Genomic DNA, 20,868 nt, shown 5'->3' on the forward strand with positions numbered 1-20,868 from the left:
AAACTGGAATCAGTAACAACAGAGAATCAGTCGCACAAGAATCCTGACAGCTGTCGTCTTGAGTTGTTGCTCCACGTGAACACATGGGAATCTTTCCCATCATTACCACGTGACATGAATGCAGCAAAACTCCCAGCAACCAAGTTGCACTCTGGGTAATGTAGGTTTTGATGCATGCAATAAAAAGAAAAACGATATCTCTGGTTCTGCTGCTGTGACGTTATAGGAGGAGCAACACTGTGACACACGTCCGAACACCCGGACTCTTTCTCTCCTCTTCAGCCCTGCACGCTGGCAGCGTCTCCATCGCTGCAGGTCGATGCAGGTGAACTCCTCAGGGTAACACTCTGTCCTACTTCCCAGCTTCAAGTCGTCACATAAACAGCAGTTTTATTACATCCACTCCCTGGATTGGCTCATCTCAGCTAAAGTACCTGGATGAAGCTCCACCTGACGTATGTTGCACTTAACACTATAACGTTTAACATGGTCATTAAACAGTGCTTCAGTCATTTGTGAGGTCATATCTGTCAGACATCTTCCATAGAACCTCTTACACTCTTAACTCTGACATGGTCACGTATTAGTTTTCACTGTAAATATTGAACAACCTTATTTAAAAATGAACTTCCACAGAAGAACTTTCCTTTCCTGTTTTTTTTTCCTTTCCTTTCCTACCTTGTTTTTCCTCTCCTCCCTTTTTCTCTGTTATCTCGCCATCATTTCCTGTTACAAAATGACTTGTCGTTCCTCCCTCCCCTCCGTCCACCGCTCATTTCCTCCTCTCATTTTCTGGTTTTGGCATTTCCCCCTTCGTGTCTGGTATCTGTGTTTGTAAGTACATTAGGACGGAGCCGGAGAAAATCCCTCACCCTGTCTCATCTTCACTCTGCACAACAACAACACACATGTGCTGTGGATCTCACACACTGTCCCCGACTCTGGGCGTCTTTCCTCTGTCACCTTTTAGCCACAGCATCGTAGGGACCTGTGAGCTTCTATTACATCTCTCCTTTCATTTCTCTACCATCCCTCTCTCCTTATGTCCATCCCTCTTTCCTTATCTCTGGGTTTAAAGTTGTTTATTTCCATCTGAGTACAGCAAATGTTCCTTTCCAGCATTTTCCTCATTTTTGTCCATGTACCTCTGACTTTATCTTAGCCCCTGTTCAGAGGGTATATTATAACCTCTTGTCTCTTGTAAATGCAACGATGGCTGAAACTCTGGTCACGTGACAATCACTACCACCCACTCATAAGAAACCACGTTTGGCAGCACTTAAAAATGGTGGACGGACATAGCCACAGATTGCTTCATCCATTTCTGACTCTCTGGTTCTTTTCTTTCCATCAAAGGTCAGAACCTTTTTCTGTTTGTAGTTGGTCAACAGTTCAGCAAAGTTGAAAGTAATTAGATTTCAGTCTGCAGTTAAACCTTTTTTTATATAGTGTAGCATAAACAAGCTGTGAACAGTTTACTATTCACACATCCAGGAGATAAAGAGCAACGTCATCATTTGCAGTCGTGTCTCTGGCCACCAAACAAATGTAAGACCAATATTTACTTTTTTAGCTCAGTGTTTGGTCTCCACCAGCTCCTGAGGGAAATATCTGGCTATTTAGTTACTAAATTATTCACCATGTTCACCAGCTAGTTGCTAAATGTGTCTGTCTGCTGTTTTTTGGTGGGTTTTTTTTAGAGGCCTGCAGCAGCCAAAAACAACACTGAACTAAAACAGTAAAGTTGTGAGTCAGGACACAAAAACACGAGGCAAGGGAAGTTAAGAGTTATCTGTGTGTTGGTCACCAGGAACAACACCTTTCACATTGCAAAGTTGAGCCAGTGTCACTATAAAAATATTGATTATAGCTGCTTTAAAAACGCTGGAACCCTCAGGCTGCAGGGTCGACAGACTGGATCATGTTTTTGTTTTGTTTTTCTCATTTTCCATCTTAAAGATATGTTGTAGACTTTCAGTGTGAAGATAAAGGGAAGTGGATGTGAAAATCCATCTGGCCATTGAGAAGTTTTGGAGCAGCTGTCTGTCTAGCCTGAAGTTACTTTTGCTTTGTCTTATTTTGTTTTTGTTTGTTTGTTTTGTTGCCTGAGCAGAGCAGCATTAATTCATGCATTAGCTTCCAGGCCATATGTTCATGTAACTTCATAGAAAGTTTATTGCAGCAGAGTTTTACAGTAATTTAAATGAGAAATTAAATGTTCTTAGAAGACGAACACTGAAGCTGATTACGCTGTTGATGGGTGCACATGTCAGTGCGTCCCACCAGGATCAGGATGGATGGAGGTTACACAGAGTGTACACGCAGCACAGCACTTGTCCGTTCGAGTGCTGAGGCTTCTTTGTCTCCATCAGTGTGTTCTCGTTGGAGGATTCATAATGAGGCCATAAACTATCATAATGTACCCCTGAGGATGTTTCCTCCTTTGTTACCCACCGCAGACCATCAGTCAGCAGAGATGTGACAGGCTCCTGCACGCAAACCAGTCAACAGCTGGTTTAATAAGAGATGGATCTTATGTCCAAAGTGTTGGTCATTGTTTCTGTCAGTCATAAAAACACTGTACTGACCATGTTATGTTGGATATCTGTGTTCTACTGCGGGGAAACCAGGTCTCCCTAATCCACAAGCTCCATTATGTAAACCAGGTTTTCCTTCTTTAAACCAGGTTTACTGGAGAAAGCTTCCTGTAACCACATTACTTCAGTGCATAAACGTTCTGGGTTTGGGTTGTAAACAAACCTCCTGCTATAGGCCAAACTTATTTAGAAGAGACAAAGGTGAACTGCAACAACCCATCACAGTTTACAGGCTAACTTCACTTTGATCTACTATACTTGCCGTGGATGTGGACGCAAACTTTTCCTGTGCATTTAGTGATTATCAGCAACGTTTCCGGTCTGCTCACCTTCAGTTTTACCTCAGATAAAGTGGTTTTCGATTGAGGCTGCAACACAAGTTAACAATTATTTTTTTAACGTAGATTAATCTGCATAATATTTTCACAATTAATTGATTAATTTGCCAATAACTTTCCTGTCTAACTAATCAGTTACTTGAGTAATCGTTACTGATGTGTTTCTTGCCCTGTTTGACTTGGACTCTGGCAAAGATATAGATTGACTGAAAATATATATAAAAATAAAAATAAAATATAAAAATATATCAGATTCATACATATATATCAGGGCCTGGGGCGTGGCTGAGAGAGCAGTGACTGCTTTGTTGTGACATCACAAAGTTCCAGAAGTCCTGATGGCTGGTTTTAAGGCTCAGTTTCTGAATACAGGCTGTGTGCATTTCTCTAGACTGAGGCTTTGATACTTTCACAGTATTAATATAGAACCTGGACCTGCTTTATAATCACAAACACATGGACATCTACCTTTAGACTGGGTGGAGCTTTAACTGACAGATATGAGAGTAGTATTGATCTTATCTAAGTGTATTGCCCAAAAGATGTCAAACTATTCCTTAAAAAATTTGACTTCTCTACTAAATTGAGCTGCAAATGTATGAAGCTGATGTATGAGTGTAATTTGTTCACTGTTATAATGATTCTGTTGATTTATTTACTCATGTTTGTCAGTTGGTATCAGCTGTTTTTACAGTATTTCATTTTAGACTAATCGTGTCCACAGCTGTCGACTGGTTCACTGTTTCTGTTTGAGGTCATTACCATGAAGATTAATGATTAAGACTTGTGGTCCCAGCACCACGGTTTTTAAACTTTTAAGCCTCCATAACCACTTCATGTTCCTTCACCCTCTGCACTGGCTGCAGCTTGTATGGAAAAGTGAACTGCTGTAGCTACAACAGCTCCCTGCAGAGTTCGGAGCTCTGGCTGCCGGCCCGAGCTTGTGCTTTAGAGGAAACTTTCTTCCTTTATTGTGAGGCTCAGAGACACATAGGTTTGTACTTCTTCTCTCTCTCTCTCTCTCCTCAGCTCTGCTCAGGCCTTGAAGCTTGAAGTGGGAGCTAATGATGCACTGAAGTAGGTTACCAGCCCGCATTAGAGCAGGAGAACAAATTCTGCTGAAATGAAAATGTTGCACGGCTCAATCAGACGCTGAGCCGCGCTCTTCAAGCAGTAATTAGGCCCACTGATGTTATCGATTGCGTGGCAGCTTCGACGGCGAGGGAAAAGACGGATGACTTATTTGTTTTTGCAAATGAGGGGAGAGAAATCATTCTCGCACATGTCGGCCGCTGTCGGTCACAGCCCGGCTGACTTTCAGAGCCACCGCTCAACGTCCTCGCCAGCCTGGGTGAAGACAAGCAGGTCACATCTGAGGAGGGGGAGGAATCAAAGACAGATTTACCCACATCACCAGTGGGTCACATGTTCCCTCTGCACAGAGAAGATCAATGTTTACATCATAATACATGATTTTTTTATGCCTCCAAATCTCAGGAACAGCCTCAGATTTGGTACAAATGTTCACTTGGACTCAAGCATGACCTGATTAGATTTTAAAAGGTCAAAGGTCAAGGTCACTGTGACCTCACAAAACCCTTTTTTGGCCTCATCATATCTCAGGAACGCCTTCAGGGAATTTCAGTACATGTTGGACCAACATTCACTCGGACTCAGGGATGAACTGATTCAATTTTGGTGGTCAAAGGTCAAAGGTCAAGGTCACTAGCTGTACATGGTAATGAAGTGCAACTGGAGTGGTGGGTGGTGATTCTAGTTTTTAATTCTTGCAGCCTTGAGGTCAAGAGTCTCAGACTCACATCACTTTAGGGCTGGAGGGGCTCAACACTCAACAAAAAAAGTTTGAAGTTTCTAACAAATACTTTCAGCTCTTGACACTTTAAAGCAGAGCTTCCTCTCATGGAGCAGACTGCCCTGCAGGTTTACTGGAGTTTGTTTCTGTTCAGTTGACTTTTTCTCTCCTCCCATTCATTATATATTAGGATTATTAACAGGTGGAACCAGTGGTTTACGCACCACTGCTGTTATGGTAACAAGATGTTACACCATGTATCACCTAATGTGACCACTATTATTATTAATACCACAACAAGCCAATGACGTGGAAATTACATTAGATGACTGAATAAAATATTTAACTATTATTGACATAACATGCACATTTTTAACGAGCACTGCTCTGGTCCTTTAAATCTGAAATAAAAAGCTGATTTTCATTCCTCAGTTTTGCAGCCTTGCTCAAAAATATCACTTACTAAACTAAAAAGCAAAAAAAAGTACGGTACATGTAAAATTAAATTCAAAGCATGCAGGGAGCCTTAGAAAATTGCCTCGCCAGCTGAATCTGTCCAATAGTTTGATTTAAGTGCTCAGTGCTGTGGTGTTTTTGCATTTCACTGCTGACAGATCAACTGTAAGTAAAACAGCGCAGCTGTCTCCTTCTAGTCAGTAAACAAAAATCTGAAGGTGCTGCACCGAAGCAGGAGCAGCAGGAAGACGATGAATGGAGTCAGCACGTTTGTTCAAGTTAGAAAACCTCCCTAATAAATCCAGAAAAATGAGATCAACAAAGATAAGATGACGTTTTCAATCTGGATATAGCCTGTGGAAAAAAACACAAACCCAACACCTGCTGTCCAGACACTGATGAAGACGGACATCTCACACTTCGGCTCTGAAAATGAAAACAAGAAATGTGGAGCGATTGGAGGGGAAGGGGCAGAGGAAGACAGCTGCTGAGGTCAGCAGAGACGTACTCCCCCTCTCCCTGAGCTGTCTGGACTCTTCATGAGGGACAGAAGCAGAGAATTCGACAGGATGTGAAATATTGAGTGAGAGGGACGGAGGGAGGGGAAGACTGACAGACAGGAGAACTGATGGAGGGCGTAAGGTAACAGAAAAGACACATTTATTCAGCTTTGTCACTGTGAGCAGGTGTTTCTCTGTTCTGAGTTGTTCAGCCGGCCGCACTGACCCCAGCCTCATCTGAGTAACTCAGGGTTAAGTGCTTTGTCCAGAAGCACGTGGACAGTTGTCTTGGGATTCAAGCTGCAGGCCACAAACCCACAAGCTGCTGCTGCTGCTGCTGCTGCCCACAGAGTGAAGTGACGGAGGAGGGATGAATGTCAGAGAGAGGAGTATAAAAACAAACCAGCTCCTCCTGATAGAGTCATAGGCGCTGGGGAGCGACACCACTCACATCGCGTCCGCCCTGACAGACGGACGCCGCTCATGAGGGAAGAACTGCTTCTTTTTCTGAAGCAGCCGTCACAGCAGACATGAAACTTTTATTACGACATTTTAAATTTAACAAAGGACACAAGATGCAGAACGAGGGGAGGACGAAGGACAGTGTGAGGACACAAACACAAAGTCAAGTCAATTTTTATTTAAATAGCACTGATCACAGAGACCCTACAGTTCCCACCATGAGCAAACACTTGGCAACAGTGGCGAGGAAAAACAGGGAGGGCAATAAAGATAACAGTAACAGCAACAACAATAATAATAATAATGATGATGATGATGATGATGATGTTGGACACAGTTACAGTTCATTGCAAAAAGGTTTAAGTAGTAAAAACAACTACAACATGGCCGGATTAATGTGCTAAAGGGCTCCTGGGCCAAAATTCACTGTGGCCCCCCACTGACCCCCTGAATATGAACCATGCCTCCTCCAAGTCCTGCAGCCAGACCCCCTGTGATGAGACACTGCATAATACAGTGGTTTGTAGTCATTTTTTATGCCTTTATTTTATAGGTACAGTGAGAGAGAGAGGATGACATACAGCAAAGGGCCGCGGGTCGGATTCAAACCCCGGCCCCTGCAGTTCGGACTAAGCCTCAGTAATGTAGTAATTTCTTTTATTTGGTGAAGCAGGACAAAGACAGAGAAAGTGATATAACAGAAAATAACATGAAGGTGTACATGGCAGTGGGACAAAGCTACTGACAGCTTTTGTTATTGCTATAGATTTATATTTTGGTTATTTATATTTGATCTGTATATAATTTGATGTATTGATAGGGAGAGAGAAATAGATGTAGATAATAACGGATAATATTTAGGAAGATGCTGCACATGAGGACAAAGAAGACAGGGTCGGATAATATTACAGGACTCATGTTAGTGGATATTTTACGTCAGTGGTGCAAACTGAAAAGACACAATTATAATTCCTCACAACTTTTCTTCATGTATTTTCTTTGTGTTCATTTTCCCACAATGCCTTTGTTATTTTAACATTTCTAATAATTGATAAATATCTGCGTGATGTTCAGTGGCCTCTCTGGGTGAAGACCTCGGTCTTATTGCAGTTTGTCTTCTTCTATGGTTTTATATAAGACAGAAACCCCTAGAGTTTGCGTAGCAGTGCAGCTCTGTAATATTACATGTAAGTATTATAGGATGTATTGTTTGTAACATGTATGTCATATAAGTCGGCCTGATGAGGGCAGGTTTTAAACCAACTTCACTTTCTGTTAAACATTAAGACAGAGTCACTGGTTCAGATTTTACCAGCGTGTCCTCAGATCCGGTTCCTTCTGGTTATGGATCTCATAACAGTCCAGTCGATGCTCATCGTCTACAAGTGACACAGTCATTAAACCTCCAGTCACACTCCTGCAGCTCCAGATTTTTTACTTACTCACTCTCCAGTCAATAATCCCATTTGACCGATTTCTCCTGGGGAAACACCTCATTCATTCGTCTTGTAAGCAAAGGTTTTTGTCAGACGCTCCATTTTCTGTGCCGCCTCCTTTTTCTCTCCTGCTTTCACTCGGCCTCATTATGGTGTTTTTTTTTTCTTGTTTATTTTTCTGGTAGTTGTAATCATGAATGTGAGGATCTGGCTCCACGTCAGTTTTAGCTTCGCCTCTTTTTTGGATTTAATGCAGATTTAGTGTTTGGTTGTTTTTTGATATTGATTGAAGATGAGGACGGTGCAGATGAGTCCATGTTGTCATGTTGCTGTTTTTTTAGACTATATTAAATCACAAACACACTGATCTACCTGCACAGCAGCAAACAGCAGACAGACTCAGTTAGAGAGCAGCTGGTGAACATTTAGCTGGACACAGATGTGACTCCAGATGAGTGATGATGATGTTGTGTTGGACGTGCAACTGTTTGCTAACAAGGTGAGATCAAACGGTGATGATGTCATCATCAAAATCTACATCAATGTTTCACTAAGTGGACGAAACATCAGTTAATGTTAAAGTATAAAGTCTGAGTCAGGACGTGTTTAGCCTAGCTTAGCATAAGGGACGTAGCGGGTCTGATTCTGTCGAATATTCGGAAACACGCAACAATTAGATCTGCAGCTAATGATTATTTTCATTATTACTTTTTTGATTCATCGTTTAATCATGTTTGTGGGTTGATCGACCGTCCAACAGCAACCAGGCAGGTCGTTTTCTTCAACCCTCTGATACGATCTATATCGGTGTCTACACCCCTACTGTGGCAGGCGTACCAAACCTTGGTTGTCATGGTTACAATAATAAACACTCAGACTGCACCAACAGTGGTGTACCTACGTTCATCACCATGGTTACTATAACAACTGTCATGTCTTTGTTAGATTTAGGAAAAGATGGTGATTTGATTTAAAATAAGTACTTCCTCATCATTAGACGATCTTTGTTGCCATGGTTACAATAATAACAGTGAACAGTCATGGATAATAGAAACAACATCAACTGCTCCTGTCACATGGGAATCAAACACCGCTCTCCTGGGTCATATTCATCCATCCACCCCAACCTCCTCCTGACGTGGACTTTGTCGCTCTATAAACTACGTCACCGCACTTTTCCCTTTGCTCCTGTCATTATTACTACGACCACCAGATGTTGCCTAGCAGGTCAAAGGTCAAGGTCACTGTGATCTGACTAAAGCACATTTTTTGCCATAACTCACAAATTCATGTTCTAATTATGACACAATTTAACACAAAGTGGTGACATTTTATATTCAAAAAGTCAAAGGTCAACTTCATTGTGACATCACAATGTTCTATAACAATAAGTCTGGCTGTTATTCAACACTGTAACTCAGGAGGGAGATTGTCACCATATTTCCTCCACCTGCTCAGTGGAGCTGTGGAGCAGCTTCATGAGACTGACACAGATCTTCTATCTCAGTCTTTCCCAAGATGTCAAACTCTTCCTTTAATTCACAGGTAAGTGTCAGCGCTGCTGAGCACACACACTTGATGGACACACCTTTTCAGACTGTCCCTGTGCACGTTTCCCCCTCCTCTCACCTCACCAGTCTCTCCCACAAGACCACCACTTGCTATTGCAAGTATATATATATTTTTTTTTTTCAAAATAAAGTGTGCGTAACCTCGGCTGTATTTGTGTGTGTGCATGGAAGAGGCAGCTGGGAGTCTGTGATTTGCTGGCGATGACTGAGAGAAGGAGGGAGTGAGTGAGGGAGGGAGGGAGGTACGCATTGACGAAGCGAGAGAGGGAGAGCAGAGAGAGGGAGAGCACTGTCCCTATCAGCTTCTCTTTTGCTCTGCGATTCAAGCAGCCAGCTCTCCTTTCCTCTCCACCTCCTCCTCCTCCTTCTCTTCTTCCTCCGCAGCAGCAGCAGTAGCAGCAGAAGGGAGAAAGGGAAGAAAGAAAGAAAAGATTGGATGGAAAAAGATTGCAACAGATAAACAAAAACACACAAAGATGGGGAGGATATGAAAGACAGCAGCGGTGGCAGTGGGAGAGCGGCGTTTTCTCCCTCAAACACCCACACCCGCCGAACGTGCAGCGGGAAGAGACTGTAACCGGTGAACAGAGAGTGTGGAGAGCAAATTGTGACTGAGGGAAGTGGATCGCAGACAGACAGAGGAGGGGATGAAGGAGTGAAGGATGACAGCGGACCTCTGCACATGGACACAGAGCAGCAGGAAGAAGAAGTGAGGGTCTGTCAGTCAGTCAGCGCTGTGACTGTAAAACTGATGGTATCCATTTTACAGTGGGAGCAACAGGAACGCTCGCTCTGCTCTGCGCCGAGCCTCAGCTCTTCCTCACCTGCGTCTTCTTCTTTCCTCTTCAATTCTTTTAGTTTGCGTCCGGGCCTGTGACGAAACCGAGGGTCCTCTCTGGAATCCCTGCTCCGGAGTCCGAGGGCGGCTGTGCCTCCCTCCCACCCCTCTGCATCTCCCTCTATTGTGTGTGTTTGTATTCATATCAGTAGAAGGAGCTTATTGCATGCCCGAGTGTGTGTGTGAGTGTGTGAGTGTGTGTGTTTTACCTCCTCATTTCCGCATTTTGCACCCATCTGTTTCATGCTGGCTGTCCGTTCACACCTATGCCAGTGTTTCATACCATCTGTGAGAGTGTCAGCTCGGGTCCCTCTCTCTCTCTCTCTCTCTGTGTGTGTGTGTGTGTGTGTGTGTGTGTGTTTAAGGATTCATCTTTGTTGTGTGTCATCACTGGCTTTCGCTCAAAGCTGGCAGCTGGACAGGTGTCACCTCTGGGTAACGTGGCTTCCTGTTGTGTTTACCCAGTTCTGAACAGCCGCCCGGAGAAGTGACACTTTAAGGCACCGACCAGCTGAGCTGAGCTGCAGTTTATTTCTCTTTAAACTTGGATTTACTGCACCGCTGTGACCTGCAGAAGAAAGTCTCTCCTGCCTCCTCACAGGGAGTCGTTTCACTACATGTATAAAACATGGCTGTCCTCTCAATAATTCAGCGTCAGGTGGGCACCCTGGTGTCGCCTGGTGAGTGTTGATCAAGACGTTCAGCCCAGCGGCACAGTCGGGGTTTGATTTCCCGCTGACAGCGTGGTCCACCGGAGCCTCTGACTGACGTGATGATGCGTCTCCTCCCTCCGCTGATCACCAGCTGCTTTCTCTAACAACTCCACTCACCTCCAGCTGTCTGTTGGCACATCAGCCTCTCCCAGCGTTTCCTGGACCCTCCACATTTCACACTTTCACACCCTTTGAAGGAACTTGGAAGGATTTTTTTTGCATCTTGGCAGGTTTTGAATGTCCACTTTTCTTTCTGCGTGATCCTCTCTGACCATGATCGGTGTCAACAGCCTGCACTCAGCAGGGCGCCTGCGCTCACGCTCTCTTTGCACCGTGCGCTACGGGAGGGACTTCCGGATGATGGACCCGTTCCGCTATCCCAGAACCCCACGCTCGCGTTCCCTGAAGCCCCTGGTGTTCCCGGACCTGCTGGGCAAGGCTCAGGACGGACAGAACCACCCACAGGCCAGGAAGAGGAGGAAGGTACTGAACACTCAGCTGTTTCCTGTTGCTTTTACTTTCATGAGTCACATCATTTATCATCAGCTTGTCTTCAAAACTAAACTGGAATGAATCATTTCTTTTTCTTACTAAATTTCACAGCAGTTTGACACATGTCATAACAAATCACATTAATCCAGCATCTCTCTGATGATAGCTCATTGTGGTTCACAGCCGGTCGGACAGATGGTCTGAAGGTTTTTTTTTATCTTATAGAGCCACACACAACAAACCGTTATTGTTCGTATTTATTGTTTGATTTTCCATCATGCACACATCAGCTCAGTGTGGCGTGTTGTGTAAAGCCGCCACTCAAGGCTGATGGCTCTCGTTTGGTGACGTTGATGAAGCAATTAGGTGAAGGTGACGAAGATCCATCCTCGTCTCAGTGAGCCTCCAGACCCACCGACTGAGTCTGACTGAAGCTGTGATCTGCTCCCCACCTCCTTCCACCTGTGTTTTAAATCTACCCGCTTCTCTTTTTAGTCCTTAAACCCACAGAGTCGCTCTGCTGTTGAGTCTGTGTGCTCCCCCAGGATTTACAGTGAGGTTTTTTGTGCAAATAAAATATTCTTGAGGAGAAACTCTCAGCTGTGACACAGTTTCACTTCCACTTATGTTAGCTCAGAAGAAATATAGACATACATCAATACAGCTGAAAGAAAACAGTGATGAGCAGCATAAAATCTACTGTTATTAGTGATTAGAGCTGAAACAATAATATCAACACAAAAATAGCAACTATTTTAATAACTGATTACTTTGCAAACACAAACTGTCGTTCCGTCCTCTCAATTTGCTGCTTTGTGCGTGTCTTGATAGTAAAGTGAGCACTGTTGGTTTAATATCATCCCACTGCTTTGCTAATGATTAATCTATTGATCAAGACATTGTTCTGCAGATTAGTTGTTAATAAGTCACAGCCCTGCTGCTGCCTGTGTGTTTGTGTTGGCTTCCTCTCCTTTAATTATAAGATTCACATCCTTTTGTTGCCTTTTTCTTTTTTTTTTTTTTTGCTTGCAGGGTAAAAGCTCAGGATCAAAGCTCTGAGTTTGGTTCTTATATTATTTATTTCTCTTGATTCACTTACAGCGTTCTGCAGAAGTAATCTGATAAATGCAGCTGCAGAAGTGACACAAACGAAGAAAGAACAGAGAGGGAGACAAAGCAGAAATAAAGACCAAACATAAGAACAGTTGCATTATGACACATTAACCTTCACTTGTCTGCTTCATTTTGTTTCATGGGACTAAGACGTTTTTATCCATAGTTTCAGTTTAATGTCCACAGTCTTCAGGGATTATTCCCAGCTCTGCAGTCATAGGTGCTTTATATATGTGATTTATTGAGCAATATATCTGATTTATTATTTATCAATATATCTGATTTATTATTTATCTATATATTTGATATATGATAAGTCCAGTAGATCATCACCTGGAGACATGAACAAAAGTCATGCAGGTAGTTTGCGGATTTTCTTCCATCCGGCTCCTTTAAGATGTGGGTTTGTTTTTGTTTGGTACGGTGGCCCTGAGAGCTCAAAAACTGCAACTTAAGAAAACACATGCAAACTAACAAAAACAAAACATCTTCATCATTTTGACGACATGAGTGATGCAAATATAGAAGTGTTTCCCGGGGAAACAAAAAACTGATGAACCCGATGAGTATCTGCACCACACGTGTCGTCAAATTGATGAAGATGTTTTCTGAATTTGTTTTGTTTGTGTTTTCTTCAGTTGCAGTTTGGAGCTCTCAGGGCCACCGTAGTTGGGAGTAGTTAATTTTCCATTGATACTCAGTTTGCTGTTGTAGTTACACGGACGTTCTTATATATTTATTTCCATGTTTCATTCTCATTTTTTTCTCCAAGCTCATCGACTTTTAATCTGCTCAGTAAGATCATGTTTTTTTTGTTTTGTTTAACTGCTGATCTTTAAAAACTCAGCACTTCTCTACGTTTGTACACGATGGACCTCTGTGGGAGGAGTGCTGCTGCCGTTGCTGCTGATCAGTATACTTTTACTTTTACAGCTTCCAGATTCACTGTTAATATTTGATGTTGACCAGACTCGTGCTGTAAAAGCAGTTTGTCCTCCACCTCTTTGAAACCGGCTGGCTCCGGCTGTATTTCTGTCGGCCGCGATTATTAAAATGTATGAGCACATTTAAGTTTGAATGCTGAGATTTTCACAGTGGAACGTATGGAAACCGGAGCTGCAGCTGTCATGGTCCAGGCTGGTGGTGATTAATATTCATTACATATTCATGTATTTCTGATCAACGCAAACGCTGGAAATGAACCTGATTAGACACAGAAATCAAACCCTATTATAAATCCAATTTCATTTGACTCAAAGCCACAATGCAACACCATGATACTCATAATAGGCTGGAAGTCTAAAACAGCAGAATTCAAGCGAAGACCATTAGCAGCAGCTCTTTAATCAAGCGGATGTGATAGAAAAAGATCGATTTCAGCTGAGCATGAGGTTTCTTCCACCCACAGAGGAGGTGTGGAGGGACCCAGAGGTGAGCAGGGTGGTGATGGAGCTCCTGTAAGTGTCCTCTCCATCACCTCAGCTGTCACAGCTTGTCTATCAGCTGCGTCCACTGTCCACAGGTCTGATGGCTTCATGATGTCTTCTCTCCTCCACTGCAGATCAGCTGTGAAACGGCATTCAGGTTACAAAAGTCAGATGTGAAGCCTCTCGCAGCAGAGACGCTCCCTCATTAAACTGTTGTTGATTCTCTCTGCTGCGTTGTTCTGTAGGTTTTTTTGTTTTGTTGTCTTTATTATGATGATAATGAAAGTAAAATATTTTTTTTCCTGAGAGTGGAAGCAGTGACCCAAATAATGATAAAAAAGAAGGGGAGTCCAAACACAAACAAGCTGAAATGGATCTGGGCTGAAAAAATATAAACTTAACCTAATTAAAGTTGGAAGAAATGAGCCGACACATAGAAGCAGAAACAACACAGGAACACTGGCTGGTTCCTCTGTTTGCTCTCAACACAGCCTCAGATCTTCATGTCATTGATTCAACAAGATGCTGGAAACATTTCTTCCTTCAAACCATGTGACCGCCTCGAGGTTAAAGTGGGTCATTTCAAACAGCCGGTCCAAAGGCGTGACACAGCCTCTCACTTCTGAGATACTTTTCCACTCACCAATAATGTTTTACTCACAAAATTTAATTATCTTATAAAATGTGACTTGAGGTTTTAGATTGAAGAAGCAGTACATACGTTACTATGATGAATAATCTGCATTAACCAGCAGCAAAGATACTTTTCCACAACAATAAAAAGCTGTTTTACATAAAGAATAATTGTACTCAAGCACTTTTATACTTAAGTAGCTTTTTAATATTTTCCTTTATTTAATTTTGAATGTTGCACTTGTACGTGAGTTTTTTTTCTACTTTTGACTTTCAGCTCTGTTTCTGGTGCAACTAACTATTGTTTCCATTATAACCTGTTGACTTTTTTTTTTAAATAACCGTATTAATCACTCAGAGTCTGTAAAACGTCCAAGGTGACGTTATCCCTGCAGCCTGTAGACAGATGTTTGCAGCCAGCTGAGCCGTGGACATGTACTGTATGTGTTGCGTTGTTGCTCATGTTCCTGAGCTGTAACTTCATTTCACTCCGCACAGGTCGATGCGTTCGCGTCAAAGTCTAAATTATTTATTGGCTGGTCTATCCATCGACGGCCCGGCTGCGGGCAGATAATGGTTTTGTAACTGATGTGGCGGTGGCTGCCTGATTGAATGATTGATGGATTGTTGGGCGAAGAAAACGAGTTAAGCTCAGGGAAAGGGCAGTTTGAGCAGCAGGAAAAAGGGGGATGACATTTCTCTGAGTACAGTTTATTGAATGAGGGCAGCTCGCTTACTGAGCAGCTCTCACCGCCACACGCCCCCCCCCCCCCCCCCCCCCAATATCTGATCAAACCTCCGTCTGAACACGAAGCTGCTATTTGTCACATTTATCTGAACATGTGATTCTCTGTGTTTCCCTCTGCAGGCTCTCTACAACTCCATCAAGAACCAGAAGCTGCAGTGGACACTGTAAGTAATCACACACACACACACACACACACACACACACACACACACACTCACTGTCCTGAAGGGCAGGAAACAATGAGGGATATTGATTAACTTGTTAGCATCCTCATTAATGACGTGAGTGTTGTCTGGCATGTGAAGGAAACATTAGTGTGTCAAGGGTTGCTATTCTGGATCACAGTTTCAGAGTGCCTCAGAGATGCCAATTAAGTCACTGGCTTTCCAAGCTTTGTTGCCATAGCGACGGCACCATGGATACGACTCCATAGCTACCGCATTGCTCTTTCCTCCCTGCGTTCTCTCAGCAGCAAACACACACACACACACACACACACACACACACACACATACGCTCACAGATAGATGTGCTGTGTATAAATGTACACAGGGAATACATGAATGTGTGTGTGTGGACATGTGAACATGAAAGACAAGAAGAGACAATGATGGAGAGAGAGAGAGAGAGAGAGAGGCAGCTCATTTTAAATGGCTCTTTACCTGCATCCTGTACAAAGGTGTGACCACAGCCTCCCACTACCTTTCCAAAAATAGCAGCAGCAGCAGCAGCAGCTCCCGAAGCAGCTGAGTAAAAGTGGTCAGAGGAGCAGATCGAGGAGGAGATCCACAGAGAGGCAGGCGATCCAGTTCAAACATCTCCACTGACATATAGACGGCTATTTAAACACCGCCCGCCGCACAGGAGGCCACGCCGGGATGGGAGAGAGATGTCATTTTTAGACACGTAAACACCATCAAGCAAAAGGGAGAATCCGCCTCCGAACAAAAAGAATTACAGATGAAGAGATTCAGCCCACAGCAGTCTGCTTTACTCTTTGGCAGAGAGCTGCACACGGTCATTTTTTAATAATTCAGCTCAGAAACAGACCAAATTCTGCCTGTGCTATGAAAATCGGAGCACAGTGTCACCACTTTCACACCCCACTTGCTTGGTCGATGCATATTTCATCACACAGAGGAGTTTTTTTTCACTTGCAGACTCATTGACTTGAGTTCACAACACAGGTTCACTAACTCCCTGTGACAGATAGAACTCACTCCTGCAGCGATTCTGAGGCTGTAAATGAACCTTGTGCACCTCAAGTTTGGGGAAACATTTCAGTTTGTGCGCTTCAACTTGCACAGTAAAGTGTGTATTCTATTCTGTTCTACTCCTTTCTATAAATAAACCAGCCTCAGCGTTGATTTACTAATTTACTCCCAGATTGAGGTTTAAAAAAACACTCTCCGCCACCTCAGAGTGAAGTCGAAGGCCTGTGATCGAGGTGTGATTTTAAGATGCTAAAACAAACTGCGTGTTGTGATTACGTGAATACAAATTGTGTATGTGGTATCTGGCATGTGCGTCTCACTACAGGTGTGTGTTTGTGCCCCGATGAGAAACGTAACGCAAAAAAACCAAAAAAAAAAAAACACGGGCATGGATGGATGTGATTTCACACCCCCACAGAGAAAGACACGCACATGGACACACTCAACTGCAGTTAGAGGCACCCACATGTTCTGCACTACGCACACACACACACACACACAATGCAGACATATACAGTGCACACATGCTCCCTCGTTCAGGAGCGGGGGTGGAGAGCAGAGGGAGAGGTGGTGGGCACAGTCGGAGAAGCAGGTGGAGCAGGAAGGAGATGTGAAGATGATGCACCTGAAATGAAGATCTGCTCTATTCGTCCTTTTATTCTGTTAATCGTCTTCTCCTCCTCCTTCAGTGCCTCTGATCATCCTGTCTTACTGTTGTCTGCTGACGCCACCCCTCACCTGCAGCAGAGATCGAACCGTAACACTGAGCGAAATATGTCCCGTCAACTACGGAAAGCTGGAACTGATTCCTAATAATGTTCAGTTTTCAGATTTAGTTCCAGACTTCAATCAAAAATTTCCCAATTTTATCCAAGTAAGTTCTTGTGTTCAGGCAGAATTTCACATTTGAGAACTTTGGCTTCTTTTGTGAAGCAAAAAAAAAAAATCTGTAGAGAAACAAATTTAAAAGCATAACTTGTAAATTTATTTATGTATCTGTCAAAGTAAAACGTAGGAAAAGAACTGATCCATTTGGTGTCTGTAGCAATCATCAGGTGTTGTATTGGTATTCACATCCAAACACAACGTCGAGCCCGATTAAACACTAGATATCCACTTATTATAATAACAATAATAATAGATCAGCTGTTCTCTGTGAATGAGGGAAGCTCTGTCGTGTATAGAGGAAGCGTGAGGATGAGTTCCTCTCCTCTGTCACTGTCGACTCAGTGACACAGGTGAGACAGTGAATCTGTTTCCATTGGCTGATGATGCCGCAACATCAGCACAAAAACCCAACACAACCTGAAGACCACCTGTTCAGGCTTCCTCAGTCTTCCTTCCCTTTCCTTTCCTTTCCTTTCCTTTCCTTTCTTTTCCTTGCTCTTTTTTCCTCTCCTTTTCTTTGTTCATTCCCTTTCTTTTTTGTTCTCTTCCCATTCTTGCCTCTTTCTATTTCTTTCCTTTCATTTCCTTGCTTTCCTTCCTTCTTCACATTTATTTCTTTCTGTTCTTTTCCTCGCCTTTTTTTCTCATTTCCTTTATTGACCCTTCCCTTTCTTTCCTTTTCATTCCCACAATTATCCGTCCTTTATTTTCTCTTCATCTCCTCTCCTCCTCTTGTTTGTATTCTTTCTCTCTTCCATTGTGTTCTGATCTTTTCATCCTTTTCTTACCTTTCTGTTCCTTTGTTGTATTGTTTCTCCTCTCCTCTCCCTTCTTTCAGTATTTCCCCTCCCTTTCCTGTCTTTTTCTTTCTTTCTTTTTTCTCTCTTCTCCCTCTCTCATTTCCTATCTTTTCCCCCCTCCCTTTCCTTTTTCTTTCTTTCTCTACTTTTCCTCTCCTCCTTTCCTTTGTCACTCATATTATTGTTGATAATGTTCTGCCATCTAAGAAGGATGAGCTTTGTCTCTTCCCCCCTCTCTCTCTCCTCCCTCCACCCCCCATCTCTCCAGCTCCTCTCCACTTCCACTTTGTCTCTGTGTAGAAAGGGATTCAGGCAGGCCGGCAGTTACCAGGCAACAGGCTACATGCTCATTGGCTCCGTCTCCGCCTCACATTTTCTCTCTGGCTCCTGCATGGGGTTAACTGCTGTTATGTACTGTTGGTTACTCATAGCGCGGTCTCGGGGGGGTTCGGCATCCAGCCATTTTTCTATTTTCAGGCTGAACTTTTGCACGGGTGCCGCCTGGTGAGGTAACAAGTGGAATCGCCGTGTTACCTCACTGGGCAGAAGCAGAGACGGTTGCTGTCGTAGCCTGAAGCATCTATCATCTGCTAATGTGACAAATCCCTTTAAAAACACTAAAAGAATAGACACAGCGCATTGTGAGGGATTATTCAGAGGAGAATGGGATTATCACTGCTGCAGCCACGTGTTGTCTAAATATTGTCTATCATTCAAGTACAATACAGATACAAATTCTCTACCACTTCAATTATTAATATGTTGTTAAATATATATTTATTTGTGCAGCACAACCAAAAAACTGAGGTTTACAACAAGTTTAACAAACGTTTATAAAGAATTGGATGAGAAATGATTTATAAAATGGTAATGAAATGATGAAAATGTTGTTAATAGACATGAATATAAGGTAGAACTTGTAATAAAACTAATGAAAAAAATATAAAGTGGCTGCTACACAAGAATATACAATCAGATAAAAATAAAACTTGATTATAAAACATTTAAAACTGTAATAAAATAAATAAAAGCAGACAAGAATATGCAGTAATATAAAAAAAAAACTAAATTCAATAATGAAACATTTAAAAATTGTAATAAAACTGCAATTTAAAAAAATAAAACACATTAAAATACAGAAGGAGCCCACAGGCAAGAATATACAGTAAGATAAAAGACAAAATGAGATGATAAAACATTTAAAAATAATGATAAAATAAATAAATACAACACATAAAAAACAGAAAAATGAGCAAGGAGACATGAATATAAGATCAAAACATAAATGAAATACAGATGACAATGAAAACCTGTCATCTTCATCACTGAAGTGTTACTGTTCACTTTTTGGTTAGAGTATAATAAACACACACACACACACACACACACCCCACATGAGAGTAGTTAGCTCGACAGGCAGCTCTCAGCAGCTGATCAGATTCCTCATTCACAGAGATGGCTCCTCCAGGCCTGTTTCTAATGAGCGATGAAGACTTCAGTCCACAACTCTTCATCTGAAAACTGCTTTAATGAAGAACGGAGTCTGGTCCGTTTCAATAAAGTCTGAGAGCTGCCAGTGTTGCAGTTTTACAACATGAGGTGACCTGGATTTACAGGAACACACTCGTCCTCGTCTTCACCTTTAACTTTCAGAGACAAGATTTGATTCGATTTAAAAAGGAGGATATCTCCACTTCGTTTCTATCAGCTGTGATATTTTTTTGTCATTGTCTGCATTGGTATTTTTAAGTGGAGAAACAATTACCTTGGAAAAACTGAAAATTTTCAGAATGCAAACAAGTTGCAAATGAGTCACGAGTTTGTCCTGAAAAATGTCAAATCTGAATAGAAACAAAAGAAGAAGGAGAATAAATAAATCAACAAAGAAGTAAAAGGACAAAATGAGATGATGATTTATTCCCTCTATTCCAAACCAAACCCCATGAAAAAAATAGTGAAATAAAAACAACATAACACCATGCTGACATGACAGGTGACCAACCTGGAATTCAGTCCAGCTGTACGACACTATCAGAGGAAGTTTATTTATACAGAACTTACCTTAACTTATAAAGTGCTTCATAAAGATAAAACAATAAAGTGAACAGTAAAAAGGATGCAGGTGCAGAATGGGAGTAGAAAAGAAGTTAGAAATTATTTAGAAATAAAGCAACTTCCTGGAAACATGTCAAATTATTTAGAGATGAATTTATATGACATACATCCTCACATCTCCATTTGAATTTTTTTCACCACGATTCCTTTATTCCAGTGAGAAACAGCAGCTAGTGGCAGTGATAATGCTACATGAGGCTACACACAGTTAGCTCCACACAGAAAGGACCTGTGTGTCCAAAACCATGACTGACGATACAGGTGAAACTTAAAAGCTCAACGCATTAAAATAATAATAATAACGCCATGCTGCTCAGACTCTCTCATTCTGTTTTTTATATTCATAACATTAACATGTATGAACTTCCTCCTCTTTCATATACCCAACACTGTACATCTACCAGATGTGCAACATTATACCAAAACTCATATTAGAGCTGAACCGACAGGTTCACTCCTGACAAACTGTAGGATTCAATCAGTATCATTGATCAGACACAGGATGATGAAAAGATGAAAAGTTTATATCCATAACAACGTGACACAGTTTCCATCCAGAGCATCAGTCTGCTGCTCTATCAGCTGTCACCACACTGAGCCTCTAAATGCTCTTCAAACATTCATCAAACAGGCTCAAACACAGCAGCAGTGTGAGCCGGCCTACCTTCAAAACAGACATCTAAAAAACACATTTAACGTTTTTATTTAAAATCA

General features: G+C 42.3%; 1 protein-coding gene across 6 annotated transcripts in view; it reads left to right on the top strand.

Annotated features, from left to right (window-relative positions):
- Nucleotides 1-20,868, top strand: part of LOC139608467 (PH and SEC7 domain-containing protein 1-like) — a 76,142-nt gene that overhangs the window by 40,692 nt on the left and 14,582 nt on the right. For 4 of the 6 annotated variants that reach the window (XM_071462252.1, XM_071462253.1, XM_071462254.1 and 1 more), the window contains one exon: nt 15,258-15,301. In XM_071462252.1, the coding sequence (XP_071318353.1) occupies nt 15,258-15,301 (44 nt within the window). The other 2 variants (XM_071462257.1, XM_071462255.1) reach the window with 2 other exon arrangements.

Source organism: Trachinotus anak, unplaced genomic scaffold (genome assembly GCF_046630095.1).
Source record: "Trachinotus anak isolate AG129_WGS33_773 ecotype Australia unplaced genomic scaffold, CSIRO_AGI_Tana_v1 ptg000025l, whole genome shotgun sequence".
Taxonomy (NCBI): domain Eukaryota; kingdom Metazoa; phylum Chordata; class Actinopteri; order Carangiformes; family Carangidae; genus Trachinotus; species Trachinotus anak.